The sequence below is a fragment of the Accipiter gentilis genome, chromosome 6, assembly GCF_929443795.1.
Source record: "Accipiter gentilis chromosome 6, bAccGen1.1, whole genome shotgun sequence".
NCBI lineage: Eukaryota > Metazoa > Chordata > Aves > Accipitriformes > Accipitridae > Astur > Astur gentilis.
In genome coordinates, this window is record NC_064885.1 from 24,726,628 (window position 1) to 24,745,756 (window position 19,129).

At 42.4% G+C, this 19,129-nt stretch overlaps 2 protein-coding genes across 2 annotated transcripts in view; one reads left to right on the forward strand and one right to left on the reverse strand.

The window, feature by feature from the left end:
• The window catches only part of LOC126039398 (guanylate cyclase soluble subunit beta-2-like), a 34,854-nt gene extending 23,269 nt beyond the window's left edge, over positions 1-11,585 (forward strand). The window contains exons 15-21 of the mRNA XM_049802483.1: positions 1,262-1,582; positions 2,394-2,542; positions 4,757-4,903; positions 5,185-5,339; positions 6,812-7,026; positions 7,115-7,237; positions 8,010-11,585. Coding sequence (XP_049658440.1) covers positions 1,262-1,582; positions 2,394-2,542; positions 4,757-4,903; positions 5,185-5,339; positions 6,812-7,026; positions 7,115-7,237; positions 8,010-8,161 — 1,262 coding nt within the window. The 3' untranslated portion in view covers positions 8,162-11,585. The remainder of the gene's footprint in view (positions 1-1,261; positions 1,583-2,393; positions 2,543-4,756; positions 4,904-5,184; positions 5,340-6,811; positions 7,027-7,114; positions 7,238-8,009) is intronic.
• A 1,040-nt stretch (positions 11,586-12,625) lies between these two features.
• On the reverse strand, positions 12,626-18,576 carry CCDC195 (coiled-coil domain containing 195). The gene is made up of 3 exons (XM_049802839.1): positions 18,281-18,576; positions 16,705-16,966; positions 12,626-13,168 (listed from the first exon to the last, which is right to left on the reverse strand). The coding sequence occupies exons 1-3, from the start codon at positions 18,543-18,545 to the stop codon at positions 13,036-13,038; spliced, it is 660 nt and encodes a 219-aa protein (XP_049658796.1). The 5' UTR covers positions 18,546-18,576; the 3' UTR covers positions 12,626-13,035.
• Positions 18,577-19,129: the final 553 nt, after the last annotated feature.

Genomic DNA, 19,129 nt, shown 5'->3' on the forward strand with positions numbered 1-19,129 from the left:
AGCTATTTGCTACTGGCTGGGTTTCAAATGTGGATAAAAATAGTTTAGTTAGCTGTGCTTTCATTTATTGTAGTTGCATTTTCAGATTCTGATTTCTGTCTTCACCACACCCCCCTCCCCAATGTTACATAAGAGTTTACCAGTTAAAATTATTTTAGAAAAAAATATATTTTATTTGCTTTATTTTTACTGAGAGGAACATGTATAGAATGATTCTCTGCTTCATGTAATTAACTATAATGACATTTGGTTTAAGTGTTCTGTGACCTCAATTTGCTTCTCTGAACTGTATAGTATGACCTAATTTTCCCTTCTCTCTTTTCACCTTTACATAATGAGTGTCAAATCTGGTATTCCTGAGATTCAGAAAAAAAATTAAGAGTTTAGGGAGACCTTGAAAAAAGAGATGTTACCAAAACAAGGAACTTTAACTAGTCTCGGGTACAATTTTACTTCCTCTTACGCTGTCACATTTAATTCACGTGGTATCTCTGCTGTTCCAATCCTGTTAGTTTTCAAGCTGTTCATCCAGATGCCCTGGGGATGGGGGGTGGGGGAGAGAGAGAGAGAAAGAAATAGTAATTCCTAGATTGCTGTTCATAAATCAAGGTTACTTATGAAGCAAATTAATAATAATAATGATAATGATAATAATAATAATAATAATAAAAAACCAACCCATAACCAAATCTCAACAAAGAAAACAAAAACTCAGTCCCCCCCTTCTACCTTTCAGGTGTTTTTGTACCTGCATATTTAGATGATCGTAGTGACTGAAAGTTCCAGCTTCCAGGAAGGAAGGCTCCATTGACTTTATTGCGGCCACATATTACCCACTGTGAAATTAAACTTTAAATGTTTCACTTAGTCACTGTGAGTCTCCGTTCCCCTGTGCATGATGCTGACTGGCTTCAGGAACAGCTCAAGAACTAGTAGCAGAGGAGAGGAGAGGAGAGGAGAGATGTTGCAAGCACTGGGGTTCCTCGTGAAGAGGAGGGACCTGAAGCGTGGTTGGGCTCTGCCTAGCAGTTGCAAGGAGTGATTGCTTTCTGGGTCCTGATGTTTTTTTATTTGCCTAGCATACCTCCTCCAAACAACTCCACCTGTAATTCCAGGAAACAGAGTAATTCCTGTGGTGACTGAGACCCTACCAAAAGCCACTGTCCTTAGAACTCATCCCGTAAAATTAACATCAGTAATGCTGAGCATCATGTGACAGTCCAAGCTGCTGAAAATTCTTACTGACACTTGTTTCAAACAGGCCAGATGATCTGGATGGAGTCGCTGCAGTGCATGCTCTATCTCTGCTCACCTTTGCTTCGCACTTTGCACGAACTGGAGGAGCGACAGATGCATATCGCAGACATTGCACCTCACGACGTGACCAGGGATTTGATTCTTCTCAATCAGCAGCGACTGGCAGAGATGGAGCTCTCTAACCAGCTGGAGAGGAAGAAAGAAGAACTGCGGATATTGTCGAAGCACCTGGAGGAAGAGAAGAAAAAGACTGAAGCTCTGCTCTATGCCATGCTTCCTCAGCATGTGGCCAACCAGTTGAAAGAGGGGAAGCAAGTTGAGGCAGGTGAATGAACAGGATGCATTCGTGATGCATGATTTATGCACTGGGTGGTGGTGATAGAGAGACTGGGGTGCTGGCACAGCCCCATTGCCACGACCGTGGAGTACATTCTCTACTTGGTCACATTCGTGGGTAGGAGAAGGGCTACAGACCCTTAATCTCTAATAAAGATCAGACCGCTCTTTCAAACAGAGCTTTGGAAGCTGTTTGCCAAAATTGTTCCTTAGGAGGTGAAAGGTGGTAGCAGCTGCCTATTCAGGGAACAAAATTCAGTGTTTCAACAGTAAACTGAGGTTTTGTTTTTAACTTAGGTATACAAGGAAATGAGGCCTCAGAAATAAAAGGATTGTGTTTTTAACATGGATATACAAGGAACTGAGGGCTTAAAAATGAAAGCATAAAGAAATTGGTCTTTCATAGAAAATTTTCTCAGTTACTCTATGTTATCTATAAACCTAGAATCATCATGATTCCCATTGTTATTAAGGACAGCAAGTAAGAATATGCTTAAACTCCATTTAGTAAGCACATATGTGAAGGTAGGAGTAAAGAGTTAAATATATCCTGAGTATGGATGGACAAAGGGATGTATTCAGATGTCTGGATTGTTTGAGATGTGCAATGATTCTTATATTTGATATACTTTTATATTGACATCTCTCTTTCATATCAGCACCCATATATAAGTATTACAGCTAATAGGTCATATGTCCTAAAAGAATGATGAGAAAGTAATCTTTGCAAACTGGTCTCAGACAAATGTCGTGGTTGTCCAGCCATTACAAGTACTTACTACTGGCGTTTCTGCTCACAGGAGAGTTCAAGGAGTGCACTATATTGTTCAGCGATGTTGTGACCTTTACCAACATTTGTGCCCAATGTGAGCCTATTCAGATAGTTCTCATGTTAAATTCAATGTACCTGCAATTTGACAGACTGACCACGGTGCATGATGTGTACAAGGTATGTACTGATCGATAAAGACTGTAGAAATAGTCTGGAAAAAGATTTTGTTGTTGTCGTTGTTTTGTTTTATTCTTTTTAAATGCACTTAAACCATAAAATATCGCATATTTGTAGTGGCCACACAGAGAAACTAAAGAACAGGCAGAGGCGTGATTAAACTTGTTTAAAATTTTCAGACAGGAGTGTAACGTCTATCATGGGCTAGAGTCTCTTTCCACAATGCTAACACCAGAATGGCTGTTCTTCTGTACAGCTCTCTCTTTCTTCTCTCTCAAATGCCTACCCAACGTGACAGGATATCCTAGTTTATGGACCAATTTGAATAATTTTCCTAGTTCTTTTATTCCAACCTGTTATAAATAGGTCAGTATGTCATTAAATGTCTCATTTGGTGGGAAATAACATTATAAACAATACCCAGATAATACCTAGACTTTGTTTCGCTTCATGGAGATCTTGGGCAATGGTATAGATCTCCTGCTGACCCCAAAGAGCATTGATTAGATCTAGACTGTAATGTACGTGTTGTCTCCAAACCATGCTGGAAGGATCAGAGCCCTGGCTGACATATAATAATAGTGTTATTAACATGTCTAGATTGGACGAGTTGAAGAGCAAGTCCTAAGTTTCTGTCTGTCCCCAGCACATAAAATATTTAGGAAGGCAGAAGTAATAAAGGGTGAAATCCAAATCTCATTCATTCCTTGCTCAGACAAGGCATGCAATTCATCCCACAGTAAATTGTATGGGGAAATCAGAAGCATTTCTGCCTTGGCAAGGAAACTGATTTCAATAATTGAAGCATCCAGGATATGGCCCACAGATTTTAGGATAAATTAGCATCATATTCTATCTAAATCATCCGTCATGAGTAAATTATCTGTCACTATAATAATGTCCTTTTGATGCCTGTATATAACTCCTATTAATATCGAAGGAGGTTACTAGGGTACAGAGAGGGAGGATGAGATTACTATTTCAGGGAATTGAGAAATAAATGTTGAAATTGATCAAAGAAACTTGGCCCAAGCTTATAAACATCTGAAGTTATGAATAAATCTGGTTAAATTTAGTCTCCTCCCATGGCCGAAAAATTATTAGGGTATCTATTTGCATTAGTAGCTTTTTACAGTTTTTTTTAATTTGTTATAGAAAATTACTGGCATTACTGTGGGGTTGGCTATCTGATAGAAGGCATGTACAGGAACACATTTTTTGAGACTAACGTACTGAACAGTTTTAAATCATTATGTTAATGAAAAAGCCCAAAGATGAAATTATGTTTGTGTTCTCTTATTGGCGTTCATTTTTAAGAAATCCAATTAATCTCATTTAAACTGATCTCTTATTCACTGATGGTAAATGTAACAGTGAAGTCTATAAGAGCAGTTTAGAAAATTTCTTTACCATGTAACAGTCTTTTACAGTGAATTTTAAACATTTGAGAATTCTCTGTTTCAAACAGGCCTATTCTATTCCCAGCAAAATCTCAGGTACAGGGACAAACCCCAGAGTATTTCTCAGGTGCCTTATCATGCACTTGAAGGAGACTGGATGCCTGAAGGAGGATGAACGCTTCAGCATTTGTCTTCTAGGCTGCAGCATGTTGTGGGAAAACAGCTGGTTTTAAGGAAGGATGCTCCTGAACTGCTTCGTTCACACTTTGCATTCTCTGACATCCTGGAAATTGGAGGTTTCTTAATTTCATGTGAACCCCCTAATAATTATAATCACCAGTGAATAGACTCCCTTGCTTTACTGTGACACTAAAAAAAATAATCTTTTAAAAAAGAAATATGCTTTTAACACCAATTGTGAATTAGAGCTAATTAATAGCATTCAGCTATTGGATAACCTCCTGGCTCAGGAGTCTGTGCCTGGGCATAGCTCTGCATCTAGGTCTGCCCTGGGTAAAAGGAAAGCAAAAATCTGACACTTTCATTGCATCCCTTACTCCTTAGGGTCTCTCACACTGGTATCTAAAATGTGTCAAGTAAGCAGGGACAGAATGCATTGACATTTTTAGTGTGGAGTCAAGGAACGGATCCCCATCTCAAGGAAACTCACAGGTGCTAGAGCTTTTTAGTGATTGGAAACATCTCTTAGAAGAAAGGGGGTGTTGGCGCAGGTAAGAAAGGCCCCAGACAGCAAAGGACTAACCTGAGCAAGATACATATGGCATGCTCATATGCTTGTCCCTCTCAATTAAAGGTGGAGACAATTGGAGATGCCTATATGGTAGTAGGTGGGGTCCCTGTGCCTGTACCCACTCATGCTGAGCGAGTTGCTAACTTTGCCTTGGGGATGATAATAGCAGCTACAGGAGTACAGAACCCAGTTTCTGGAAATCCTATCCAAGTAAGTTGTTAACACAGATGCATGTGTGTCTGTCTGCTTCTTGGGTTGGGCTTCTGTTTAATATATTGCAGTAGGACGTCAAAGAGCTTCTGACTCCTCTGTGACTTTGGGCAAGGCCTGCATGGGTACATTTTTCACAAAGAGCCTTTACCTGTGGATATTTGATATTTTACTGGTGCTCAGTGTTGTGTTAGGATGAATTTTTAGGTGGCTGGATAGCATTAAGAAAGATGTTAAATAACAAGTGACATTTTTGGGGGGTGTTTTATGTCTTTGTAAAGATTAGAGTTGGGATCCATACAGGTCCTGTCCTGGCTGGAGTTGTTGGAGAAAAGATGCCTCGTTATTGCTTGTTTGGAGACACGGTGAATATAGCTTCCCGGATGGAAAGTCATGGTGTCCCGAGTAAAATTCATCTAAGCTCCAGTACCTATCAGTGAGTAACTATGATGGAAGCTTTGCTTGTTAAAAGCTGTGCTAAAAAACACTGTCTTGACAGCTGCAGCTTTCAAAGTAGATGGTGCTGTCTTTAGTCACTGATTTATGCAGCTTACTTTTCTAAAGAAAAATCACTGCTTGCAAAGAGTTTTATTTGTTCTGATTATTTCAAATGCACTTGTATATAGCGACAGAGGTTTGAGAGTCTCAATCCTAGAGAGCAAAATATGGGAAAAAACTAATTGTGATAGCTTATTTAGAAGTACCAATAGAGTGATGTAAATGCTAGAAAGACGGTCAGAACATTTAATTTGACATCCTGCCTAACAAAAGCTTTAAAATCTCTCTGATTGAGCACAACAGTTTGTGATGAAGGTTTTATTCGCACTTACTAAGGATTAACTGCACAAAGCACTATCCTATTCATGTAGTGAGGAATTTACTTTCCTAAAACTCATGTCACTAAAAATTAAATACTACATTTTCAAGAATTTTATGTATGCATAGAATGTGTATGCAAGAGGTGGAAGTGAAGACAAGCTACAAAGGAGGAGTATAAAAACATTATCTGGGCGCCTAGGAATAATATTAGGAAAGCCAGAGCTCAGCTAGCATTGAAATGGGCAAGGAAAGTTCAAAGGCAGTGAAAGAGGCTTCCGCTATGTTGGCAGAAAATTATAAATGGTAACGTGGACTTGCCTCAGTCTTCACTGACCAGGTCTTCAAGGTCCCTGCACCTAGAGTCAGGTTTCAAGGAGTAGGTGAAGTACCAGTATTGGAAGGCAATCAGATTAGGGGTCTTTTGAGAAATCTCAGTCTATAGAAGTGTATGGGAGCAGATGGGATGCCTTCAAAGGTAATGAGAGAGCTGGGTGATGGCATTACAGTGCTGCCGACTATCATCTTTGGAAGGGCATGAAGATCAGCACCGTAGCAACTGAAGCAAGCCAGATGTTACACCTATATTGAAAAATGGCAAGGAGGACAAGTTGGGGAACTATAGGCTGGTCAGCCTCATGTCAGTCCCAGTGAAAATCAAGTCCTCTTCGAAGCCATTTTTGGACACATGAAGGTGGCAATTGGGAATAGCCAGTGTGGGTTTCCCAGGAGTAAATCATGCTTGATGAACCTGATTGCCTTCTCTGATGAAATGACTGGAGATATTTCTGTCTAACTGATATTGGCTGCCTCAGTTCTTAATTTCTATTTACTGATCAATAAGAACCTTCCACCATACTGAATTATTTGACTATGTGATCCATTGATTTTTGGTCAGGCTGTACATGTAAAGCTATAAAAGCACAGCAGGCTTGAATAAACAGTTGAAACAAACCCTCAGTTGTTCACAGATCAATACTGTTTTCCCCAGACTGTTGTGATTTGCTTAGATTACAATAGCTCTTCTAAAACATCAGTGTCATTTTTGCTCATCTTGAATGTTAATGTGTCATTTTGCTTCTGATATTTTAGATGCCTAAAATACAAGAATTTTGAGATGACTGAAAGAGGAGAAATAGAAGTAAAAGGCAAAGGGAAAATGCACACATACTTCCTCATTAGAAATAAAACTGCAACTGAGAATGAGATTATGGGAAGGCCAATGAAAGACTTAGATTCTGGCCGTGAATCTGGTCAGTCCTTTCAAGAAGGCAGGACCGAAACAATACCAAGTTGTCATCAGCCAGGTAGAATCAATTCAACATATCTTTCCCTCCTTGAACAAATAAACATTAATACAACTCAATTAAATATCCTTTTCTTTTCTTCTTTCAGTTACTCAGACTCGGCCAGAGAAGGACCAGACCCCAGCCATTGCAATGAAGTATATTGATGGCCCTGCAGATGCACAAAACAGCCTCAAAAGACGAAATCAAGCCAAAATTGCAGATTTAACAGGTATTTAGTTACCATCTAGAAAAGACGGCAGAACTAGGAAGTAACTGAGGCTTAATCTTGCAGCTTCATTATATTCTTCTTCTGAGTAACCATTGTTTTATTCAAGCCAGAAAGTCACACCAACATATCCATGTTGATGAAACTAACCATTCTGCACAGTGTTTAGGGCCAAACAAACTCACCTTCAGAGCAATCCCAGGTGTTAATTGTGCACTAGTGAGAAAGAAGGTGACGTAGCTGTCAAACCCCAGAGTCCTTCTGGCAGTGCAAACAGAATGGATAAATGTTAGGCAGCTCTTCACCTGAATAGACCCAATTGTTCATGTACACATCTTTTCCTAGAAAAGCTGTCATTATGTGTAGTTATGGGGAAGCCCTTATCGGCTCAGGCCTGAGAAAGAGAGACCTCACTGGCTATGCAGCCTGGCAGTCCTCAAGCTAGTCTCCTGCAGGAGTCAGAAGGATGTATTGCCATCTGTGCCCATGTTATACGACCAAAGTTCATTCTCATTTGAAGTAGCTGATACTGCAAGATAGGTAACAGATTTGATGCCATAACAGTCTAATCTAATGCAGCGAGTCTTGTAATTGTATTTATGTGTTTTGTGGATTTTGTACAGACTAAATATGTTGTCACTGATTACTAGAAAATATTTCACTCCCTTCTCTCCCACTTGCTTAGACGTGGTAGTTAATCAAGTATATGGTGTGCTGACAAACAGAAACCTCTATGGTCATTAAAAACTCACACTGAAGGAGTGTTTCCTTTCAGGCAAAACTTGTGATTCCAAAAGCGATGGGAGTCTCCGTGGCAACCAGCATGCAGACGATGGTCCTTGTCCTCTAAACCGGGGAAGAGTCAAACCTGCTACTGAAGAGCCACAGATTAGAAACATTCGCTCTAATTTTTGCACTTTACTCTAAGATTCTTACGTTTTACATTAAACAGAGTGATTTTATTATGATTTAGTGCATTTTGCTGTTGTGGAACTGATTTTGTATATCAAGTACCACATGATTTTTTTTTAAAAAAAAAAAAAAAAAAAGACATTTCATTACAGTTTTCAGCAGAAACAAAATATTGGAGGATTTTTTTTTTTTTAAATCAATCTACACATGCCATATAATACTCCCACTGGAGAAGGAAACCACTGCAAGATGCTTTGAAGACGTATTTTTCAGCCTCTGCTATGTCTTTGAATATCCCTATGTGAAAATCATTTTTTGGTATCTCATGCAGCAATTGAGAAAGAGGTGACTCATCCAGCTACAAATACTCCTACTCAAATGAGCACTTGCCATAAAAGAAACATTCCCTGAGGTGACCATCTGTCTTGACTTCAGCACAGCCAGCAACTTCCCTGTCTAAGGTTAGCAGAATTTGATCTACATTTTAAATGTGATGACAAGCATTATGCAGTAGAAGTACAGAACAGGTCTAATACAACCTGTATTTTCCCATCCTGAAGAGAAACTATTGTGTACTTTATAGCACCCAACAGTAAAAAACCACATCTGCGACCTTTGAACCAGCTGTCCATGCTATGCTTAGATGATCATAGAAGGACATGCACATAGTGGAGTTACGTTGTATTGAATTCATCACAACACTGAAGGACTGTTCAAGGCCTCATTTTCTCACCCCAGCTAAATGAAAATAAAGTTTCAGGACTACAGAGGGAGCCTGTCAGTGCTGGAATTAATATTGTTAACATCATTGAAAATAACAGTGTTAAAGACCAGCATCACTTACCTGGAGTCAGAGGCTCCTCAGCTGAATTACTTCCATGCTGATATATTCTTAGGTTATGCCTGATCAGAAATGGCAGAGAAAAATTGAAGTTCAGCTGTGAGGGATTTAAGATGTAGGAGCAAAAATACAATGGTTATAAAGGCTGTAGACAATTCGGCACATCATAAATTGTGCTCTCACTCCTATAAACGGAGCTCGCAGTAGGTGGAATGTGCTTGTACTGGGTGACTTTGAGAGGAGATGTGCCCCACACACCAATCTGTTACCTTTGGGTGTGGATTTGTTGTCTAAGGATGCAAACGTGAGACCCATTTGAACTTTGAGCAAGAATTCACTGGAGAAGATGATAATGTTACTCCTCTGTTACAGTCTGGAGCATCACATCTCCACGTCTGTATCTGCGGCAGGAGTGAAGGTCCTTAAACACCAGACAGAGAGACAAGATTGATGAAAGGCATCTCCTTCACTCTATGGTATAACAAGATGAAATTTCACCTGGTTAGATTTTCTTTTTCAATCTCTGAGATAGTAGCTCCATTGTCTGGGTGCTCTAAAGCTCTATCTACATTAGCAAGTAGTGTGGACCAGTAGAGGAGGACATGTAGAGCAAAACCATCACTGCTGTTGTCCACGCTACAGGTATTTCAGAGGGCTTGCTAGTGTGGTCCCATGCACTGAATTCCTGTTAGCTTTTGGAGCACATTATAAGCACATCCTCTGACTTAGTTTCATCCAGAAGAGATCCATTCATGTGCTTTGAGACCACTCTACAATGTGAAACAAAGTATAGTAAGTGGGTTTGACCAGGAAATTCACTCAGGAGAGTACTCCTGACTCTTGACTGAAATGCTGATGTAGACACACCCTTTAACATTAGCACTTTCCACGGTATAGCTGAGGAGCACCATTCTGGGAGAGTGCAGTTTTATGAATGGCAGGATATATTTGTTTATTTCTTTATAAGGATTTTGCTATGCAGACACTGTTCATTATTTTGGCAAAGGCGAGATCTAGTGTAGGTTGAAGATGCATCTAAGGATTGTTATTGTTAAGTTGGGCATCAAGATTTTAAACATTTGACTGTGTGCTCCCCTCAGACACACAGTGTCTAAATTTCACCTTCATCCTTAGCAGCTCCTCCCCACTGGTCCATTGCTCATGGCTTTGCACTTCTGTGTTATGACCATAGCTTTAAAAACTTTCCTAAAGAAAGATAATACCCAATTTCTCTCTCACAATGATGTAAAAGAGAAGTAACAGTTAAATTGGCACTATCCCACTGATTTAAATTGAGAATCAACTCTGACAAGACTTTCTTGTCTCCAACCTAGAGACGTGTTTCACTGTTCTTGAGTAGTTATGCTGATGGAATGGAGAACGTGTCATTTAACAAATGGCAGTGGTGGACTCCGTCTTTTCAGCATTCGCTATGGAGATACAAAGACACTTAACACCAAGCACGAGTGTGACACAGGAGTGTACATCTCTTAGTGGCCAGTGCTAATGCAGGAGGAAATCTCTTGCTGTCTCAACTGCTTGTGCAGTCCCGTCCCTGAATGGCTGAATACCACTGACCACCTCTCCCAAAGGAAGAATTTCCAGTTGGAAACTGTCCAACAAGCCTGGCCATCAGTGAATAGGATTTAATATATATTGCAGGGTTTAATATAGATATATTCCAGAGTGGTTTTAGGTAGAAGCCCAGAGCTCCTCTGAACTTGTATGGATCCTCTTGGGAAGAAGAAAGAAAAGGACCATGGCTTAATTTTTGCCTGCATCTCTCTATCCAAATTTTAACACTCGCTTTGCTTTTACCTGCCCTTTTTGCACTGAACAATCTCTGAATGCTTGATATTGGAATGTTTTAATTGCCAGTAAGTGCTCCATGGTAAGTTACTTCATGCTGTACTGTGGTAAAACTGATGTGCTCAGTGGGTTCTCTGTGGCCTCTGCTACAATCTGGTTCTTCTGGAGAAGTAGAGCTAGGTCAAATTTGCATAACTGCTTTTAAAAATTAATGTTCCTGTGCATCATCATGTGTTCTTAAATCTGTGGGCACTGCTAAAGACTGCAAAAATATAATTAAAAAATAAATCTTTCCATTAATATACTGACTGCCATTTGTCAATGACTACTTTGATTCCTTTCCCTCTTCTCCCTTCCACCTTTTCTGTTCTTTTTCCCTGTAAGTATACAAAAGTTTAATACCATTATACCTCTAATGAATGTCTGGTGAGTTTGATTTCTTGACCATGCACAAAGTTACATGTATTTATGTGACATCAGAATCAGCAGCCCACTACAGCTGACATTATCATATGCTTGCTAATATGCAATCTCAGTGTCAGCAACCTATCTACATTGAATTGCCACCAAAAAAAAGGGTGGGAGAAGAGAATTCCCAGTGCTGCTTCATGGAAGCTGAGGCTTAGAAAACTTAAAAGTTGAGACTTTTGAAAGCTGTGTAAAGCATATGGATCCCCAAATCCCATTAAATCTGGTGTTCAAACATGAATTGTCAAAAGCTTGTGTACCTTAATGGTCTAGGGGCCAGATTTTCAAAGACAGACGTTTGTTGTTACTTTGCTAAGTGAAATTAACTGGATTTAGGTACTTAACACATATTCAGTGTCTAGTTTCTGACAATGATGCTTTCTTTAGAACATTTGAAAAGGACTTCCCTGTAAATGTCTTCTAAAATGAACTGTTCAGTAAACTTCCCAAACTGTAACCTCATTTGCTGTAAGTCATCGATTCATTACTTCAGACATTACTATGCAACTCTGTGTGGACCCAAGCTGAACATAAAAATCCACAAATAAAATAGCAGTGAAACTGAAATTATTACTTCATTGGTGAGAATATTTTAAAGATGTACTTGAATATACAAACCACGGTGAATTTCAAACTGAAAAAAGGAGCACAGATTTTTATACAAGCGTACAACATCACAGAAAATCCAGAAGGGATTTTTTTCCACCAGGTCTCTGCTTTCACTTTTGAAAGCTCAAGACTTTAAGAGTAGAAAACGAGCTGAAAATCTTCCTTAAAGTTATCAGTACAAACATCTACTGTTCATGCATTCTCCGTACAATCTTCAATCATCAGTGCTGCCTGTACATAAAGAAATAGCAACGTGCAGTATTTTGGTTCCATAAATACTTGTAATCAAAATAAACATGTGGGACACTGTCTTTACTCATATGACTAGAACTAACAAGCACTCCTCATTTTTTACAAGCTGTTTGTAGTTCTCTCTCACATTTATTCTGCACCTGTTTGCTGAATTTCTGCTAATGATTTTTGATCCGAGCTGTGCTGAGAAGCCGTTCCTGAAAAATTCTGATATTCACAGTTCTTCCTATTTTGACTTGGTGTACAGCCTTTAGTCTCTGGCTGGATGAACACACCAAGTCGGAAGCAGATTTGTAGTCACATTTTCATACCCATTAGTACTTACTCTCCCCTGCTCTCCCTCAGAGGTGAACCCCAAATGGACATAAACAGTCATTGCCGAGCTTTGCAGAAATTCAGAGCAATGTTAGCTGACTCTGTAACGCCTTCTTAATTTTACTGTATTAGTACTGTGCAGTTTTAAAGTCTTACATACAGAGAAAACCTCAGAGGCTCTTTACTAGCTCTTATTTTGTCATTTGCATCAAATACCTTTCTGGCAAGGGAATCGGCAAACACAAGCGGTGACATGGTATCCGCCTTTTTTTGTGACAAACACATGAAAACCAGCTTCGACACCCTGTTTACAGCAGTCCCAAGGTAAAGGATTCCTGAGACGTGTTGCGCAGAAGCTACTTTGCGGAGGTACCTTTGCTATCGTGTGGCTTCATCACGGTGTATGGGCTTCCAGCCGGCTTTGTCATGTCTTCCATTTCCATGCTGAACATCAGGCCAGTGACCCGAAACACAGGCCGGGTGGTTCTCTGCAGGCATCCTGCCAAAGTGTTTTGCAGGAAAGGAACCTGACACACAGCTATCATTTAAGGCCAATTTATCTCAAGAATCAATGGGCCTTTAAAAATTCACCAGCTCACATATCCTTTTCAGCGATGGTGGTTAACTGTTTTGTGCTCTGATTTTGTGGGCTTTTGAGGGAACCTTGCTTTTCAGCATATGATGACATGTCCATTGGTAAGAGGAAACTAACGGCCTTTACTTTACCCCTGGAGAAAAATGAGAAAGCATTATGAGGATTACAAACGTATAAAAGGTGCAAAGAAAGTAAAAAACCCAGCAAGCAAAAGGTAAATGCTTTCAGCACTTGCACACTGCATGGAGGCGGGATTTCATGCCCTGCTGGCACAGGGTTCACACGGTCTTCCCAAGGGACAAAGCATGGTGTGGCCTGCCTGTCTTGTCCATCTGCTGGAAGCATCTGCCTTTCTCCATCGAGCCTCACATCTCTCTATCAACACCTGATGCGTCTGCACAAAGCTACATGCGTACAGCTACATGCACGTGCACCCACATCGACCCAGGGAGTCCTTCAGTGGCTTTATGATTATATGCATCAGTACCCAGCTACTGGAAGCGGGTGAGAACAGCTGTTTCCAAGTGGTGAGTGTGCGTGTGATAAATTACATCAGCTGTGAAAGCAAAGGGAGAAACGCGCTCCTTTACGTGTCCCAAAACCGGTTGGTTTGGCAAGTAAAGGGGTTGGGTTTTGCAGAGTTTTGGGTTTTGTTCTGACTGTCCTCTGTGATGGCTATCAGCTCGCTCAGACCCATCAGGCGCACAAGAAAAGAAAATCAAGAAACTGTGAAAGTATTTATTGATGGTTACTGGGGGGTGTCCTGCAGAGCAGAGAACCACTGTGATTTCCTTGCCCCTTCTCACCTGCCAATTAGACCTGTCTCACTGGAAGGTGAAACCATCAAGCCTGAACACCCCAATGGTGACATTTGTACCAAACAGGCCTTGTACCTTTTGTAATTTTAATATAACAGCCCTGAAAACAGTTCTCAGCCTCTCTTATCCTGCCTAAAGTATTCAAATATTTAGTCTTTCTTTTTTATTTACCAAAAAAGTGGGAAGCATATGGTATAAATAATGCTTTAGCATTGTTGTGGTTTAACCCCAGCTGGTAACTAAGCACAACGCAGCCTCTCACTGACTCCCCCTCGCCCAGTGGGAGAGAATCAGGGGAAAAAAAAAAGGTAAAACTCGTGGGTTGAGATAAAAACAGTTTAGTAGAACAGAAAGGAAGAAACTAATAATGATAATAGTAACAATAATAAGATGGCAATAATAATAATAATAATAATAATAAAAGGATTGGAATATACAAAACAAGTGATGCTCAGCGCAATTGCTCACCACCCACTGACTGATGCCCAGTTAGCTCCCGAGCAGCGATCCCCCCAGGCCAACTCCCCTCACCCCCACCAGTTTATATACTGGGTGTGACGTCCCATGGTATGGAATACCCCTTTGGCCAGTTTGGGTCAGCTGCCCTGGCTGTGTCCCCTCCCAACTTCTTGTTCCTCTCCAGCCTTCTTGCTGGCTGGGCATGAGGAGCTGAAAAATCCTTGACTTGGTATAAACACTACTTAGCCACAACTGAAAACATCAGCGTGTTATCAACATTCTTCTCATACTGAACCCAAAACATAGCACTATGCCAGCTGCTAGGAAGAAAATTAACTCTATCCCAGCTGAAACCAGGACAAGCATATATGAATGAAAATGTTGTAGACATGCAAATTAGTGATGATTCATTAGTAGTGCTGTTATTTCATTACTTGGATGCAACTGCACTCTAGATAAATCCAAGGTGATACTTCTACAGAATTAATTTCAAAGCAAAAATATTCAGCATCACATATAGGATTATAGCTTTGGAGCAAAATGTGAGAAAACTACAATAAACAATGACTAGGAAAACCCAACACGGACCAGCATGCTAGGAAGCAAAGATGTCATCACTGTAAAAAAAATTAAGCTTAATTAGCTCGCTGAACTCATTGCCACAAATATTTCCTACTAGTTAAAAGCTTACTAAGATTGCTGTCTGTGTTAGGCCTTTGTGTATATAATGGAAGCATCCACCATTACGACCAGAAAATATATTAAACTTTTTTTGGTATATGAAACACAAAGCTTTATGCTTCAGGATATCACCCAGTCTGCTGAGGAGGTTAGGTAAAAAGCTGTTTCCATAGCCACTTCTTCTCCTAAAGCAGCCAACAGTGAGTGGACATGAGTCACAGTGCCGCACTCACGGCTGTTCAGAGCTGACAAGGCAGCTCTAAAGATAGCAATAAAATAATCATTACCGTTCCTTTGGCCGCTGGGAAACCGGTGCTTTTAAACCTGTAGGTCCCGAGGCATTAGTTGTAATAGATCTACCTTGCTATGTTGATTGCTCTCAAAACTCTCTTTCCCCTTAGGAGAAAGCAGCAGCATTTGTCGTTGCTGTTCCTGCTCCCGCATGCTGACCCCATGTTTCCTAACACACGCGCTTTCCACGTGAGCTGGCTTCAAGGGCGACCCTCTCAGAAGCGTTTATGTGCACAGAGAGTCTTAAATTTCCCTGAAGGCCGTGGAGCATATGCTGAAATCCAGAGTTACAGGGTCAGGGTGCTTTTGAAAACGATAGGAGTTCCCTGCCAGGGACTAAATTTAGGTGTTTAAATGCTGTAAAACATCTGACCCTCAAATGTCCTTACAAGAAAACCTAGGTGCCTATGAAAACTTGACCTCGTCGTCCCCTCCAGCCTCTCAGCAAGGAGCCGGGCTCCTAACTGGGTTTGCACGGGGAGCGTGAGGGGCTGTGCACTGGTCTGCTGTGAGGACGCATTGCTGTGCGAGAGTGGCACAGAGCAAAAGCCGACACGATGTGCCATGCGGACGGGTACGTCAGCGCAGGTAACACAACCCACTACGGCCGTGCAGCCCCTGAGCAGAGGCCTCTGGAGTCCTGCCCTAGGACATGCGTGGGCGGGCAGACCCATGGGCTTCTCCCCGCTCAAATGCACATGCTTTGAGGCCATTTGGACTCTTTTCCTTTTGGGCGCGGCACGATCAGCAATCGACATGGATTCCCAGGGTGTATACATCAGTACCAGGAGATGACAAGGGCTATTGCATACCACAGCCTCATTATTGGTGCTTCTACCTTTGATTGTTGCCCTGTGTTGGAAAGTTGTTCATCGATGAGCAGAGACACGCGGGGCTTGTCCAGCAGCCATTTCACTTAATTTAGAAGCTGTCCTGAGAGTATTTTTCTCAAGGCTGAAAGCATTAACATGTAATGCTTCAATTATAGGGGAAATGTGATACAGTGCATCTAAATCCATGAACCATATTAATCACACTTTCAAAAGCATAGTTCAGAGTTCCTTGATATCTCCACGCTTTTCATTCAAAGTTTAAAAAGCCCTTTCAAGCTTAGCCTGTCAAAATAACACATCAATCTGCAAAACTCTGCCTGGCTTTAACAGAGGGAAGAGTTCAACCCCTTTCCCACTCCCCTCAGCCTTACCTTTGTAGTAAATTTAAACTGCTAACTCTGGCAATCTTCACGCGTTGCAAGGAGGAGCAGGACCACCTACCCAAAAGAGGTCTCCCGTCTGCTCAATGCCACGTACGTTTGAACAAAGATTTTGCTGATAACGAACTAAAACCCAAAGCAATGGCCATATATGTTACTAGGTGAAACCTGCAACCAGTCAATGCTGTGAAGGCAAACCGAACCTACCTGCACTTACAGACGTGCTCCTGAAACAGCTTCATTTTGCTGGACTGACTGTAGGAGAGACGGTTGGCTGGCGCTTTTTCAAGGCCTTTCCCCTCCCCGCCGGTGAGCTGTGCTGCGCCGGGAGGGGCTGGTGGCCGGGCACTGCCCGGTGTGTCCCGGAGCCCATTGCTCGGAGGCCTCTTGCCGGCCCGGTGAGACCTCGTGCTAGAAGGGGCGGGCACCGGTGAAGCAGTGGAGTAGCGCCGCACAGTCATGGTGGTGTCTGAGTAGCAGAGACAAAAGCAGAGGTAGGACCGACAATAACAATGAGAATTCAGATATCCTCTAGATATCCCCTAGAAGGCAGCTGGAAAGGAAAAGCCACAAGGTCGGAAAGCACTTTGCACATCTTTCACGCTCCGCCGGAAGACCAGTCAGCTATTCCCAAGCTGACGACATCCATAGCCACCAGCAGCCCCAGTGTAAGAGGCCCTCGGGTTAGTAACCTGACCACTGGGCTCAGTGGGCTTGGCAGTAAGCATTATTCGATTGCAGCGCTCATCTAGGTTCACTGTAAATCCACTAGTACTGTTCAGCCTCTCATCTCGTTCATTTTCATAGACTTGCCTCTGTCAAAACTTGTGGGGGCATTTCTCCACAGCCCAGACCTCTCCAGGAGGCTGGTTCAGAGCCAAGGCTAGGTCAGCCACCAGACCTGTGGAGCACGTGGACGGCAACGGCAGCTGCAACTCATAACACACACCATACTAAGGCCAAGAAGTTGTGCTAGTGAAGCAGTTTTCCAGAGGGCTGGACGTGACAGACACCAGACAAGGAAGCGGCAGGCCTCAAGCATGTACGATACCTAACAGCCTGACCCTGCCAATACCCACATTTAATTCTAGGTAACTACATCTCACCAAACAATATTTTGCTCTAATTCCTACTTCATTAAATCCTCCAGAAGTCCCAAACAGAATTCTATAACTGAGGAATATTTCTATTCCCCCCCCCGATAAAACTGTGAAGAGAGTGTATTCCTATCCATTGGCCCCTCTCTCCCTCAGCCAAAACTAACTGCATTATCTGCAAAAAGAAACTGCACATCTGGCATGACGTATGCAACCCATCACTATTTGTTACTATTTGTAGAGTTTTTCTCATCTTTTACTAAGGCAAGAGAGGTTACTGCACAATTACAACTGTTGGTCCTTTTCTGTCTGGAACGGACAGGGGACAGGCATGGGCAAGATAGTCTACGCCCACGAAAACTCAAAGCAGTAGGTCAAATTCTGCTTAAACAAAGACAAACTGAGCTCTTTGAGCTGAACTCTTTGCTTCAGCAGCAGCAAAATACTCCACTAAGCTCAGCTTGGAGGATGCAGGTAACCCCCCTAAAAAGATCAGAGTGAGACACCCAGTTAAGGTGGTTTTGGGTGTGGGCACTGAAGGAGGCCACAGCACTTCCATTAAGTTAACCAGAGAGACAGTGAGTGGCTGTCATCTCCCATTCCCTGCAGACACATAACAGCTGGGCTGAGAGATCCTGCACGGGCAGCACGCATGGGTGCCACAGACAGCCCCGGCTCTCCGGTACCTGTCTGCTCCTTTGGTGCCGGAGCAGGACCGGCCACGATGCTTCCGTGCAGCGATGCTGGAGAGCCAGCTGGTCCTTCCGCATCATCGTCAAGGCTCCTCGCGTCACCGTTCCCACCTTCTCTTGCCGCCTGTCCCTCCGGTAGCACAGCTCTCTGCCCGCAGACCTGCAGCTCTCCCCTCAGGGCCCTGTTCTCCCTCTCCAGCTTGTTGATTTGGGAACGCATCTTGCGGATGACCTGGAGGAGGTGCACATTTCCCTCCATGGTCCCACACCGCGCAGCAAGGCTCCCCGCTCCCCCCCCCAAAGCGCCTGCCCTGTGGAGAAGCTCCTAAGCCGGCAGCGGGCGGTCCCTGCCCTTAAAAGCCTCCGGACAATAGGAGTCCCTCCCTGCACGCAGGGCTGGAGCCATCTCCCACCACCAGGAAGGCTGGACTGAGACTTCAAGTTACTAAGAGAGGGCCCATGATTTATTCATTCAGGGTCTCGTTTTTCAGAGCAGAGCTGGCCTCGTACACGCTGCACAAATCACTGTCAGCACAGTATCGCTGTGTCATTGGAAAACCCTCCTGCCCCCTCGCTTGCCTTGGGCTTTGGTTTTCTCCAAAAGCACCAAGGAGGACAGAGCCCATTTCCTTTGGTTTACCTGAAAAGGCCAGTGATCGCCTCCGTGACACAGAGGGAGGGCTCACTCTTTGCTGGGCAGCAGTTCATCTCTCCCTTAACACCAGGTGAATTACTCATTTTTGCTCTGTGCATCTGGAAAGAATTAGCGATTTCTCAAAGGAAAATTAAATTTCCAAACGAAAGCTGATACGGCGCAAGACCCCCGCTATTAATGAAGAACAC

Excerpts from the sequence above, each read along its gene's own strand:
- CCDC195 (XM_049802839.1), bottom strand. The coding sequence starts at position 18,545 with ATGGAGGGAAATGTGCACCTCCTCCAGGTCATCCGCAAGATGCGTTCC. Across the intron at positions 16,967-18,280 it reads GGCACCAAAGGAGCAGACAG|ACACCACCATGACTGTGCGG; the intron begins GTACCGGAGAGC and ends TCTGCTACTCAG. Across the intron at positions 13,169-16,704 it reads GAGCACGTCTGTAAGTGCAG|GGGTAAAGTAAAGGCCGTTA; the intron begins GTAGGTTCGGTT and ends ATTTTTCTCCAG.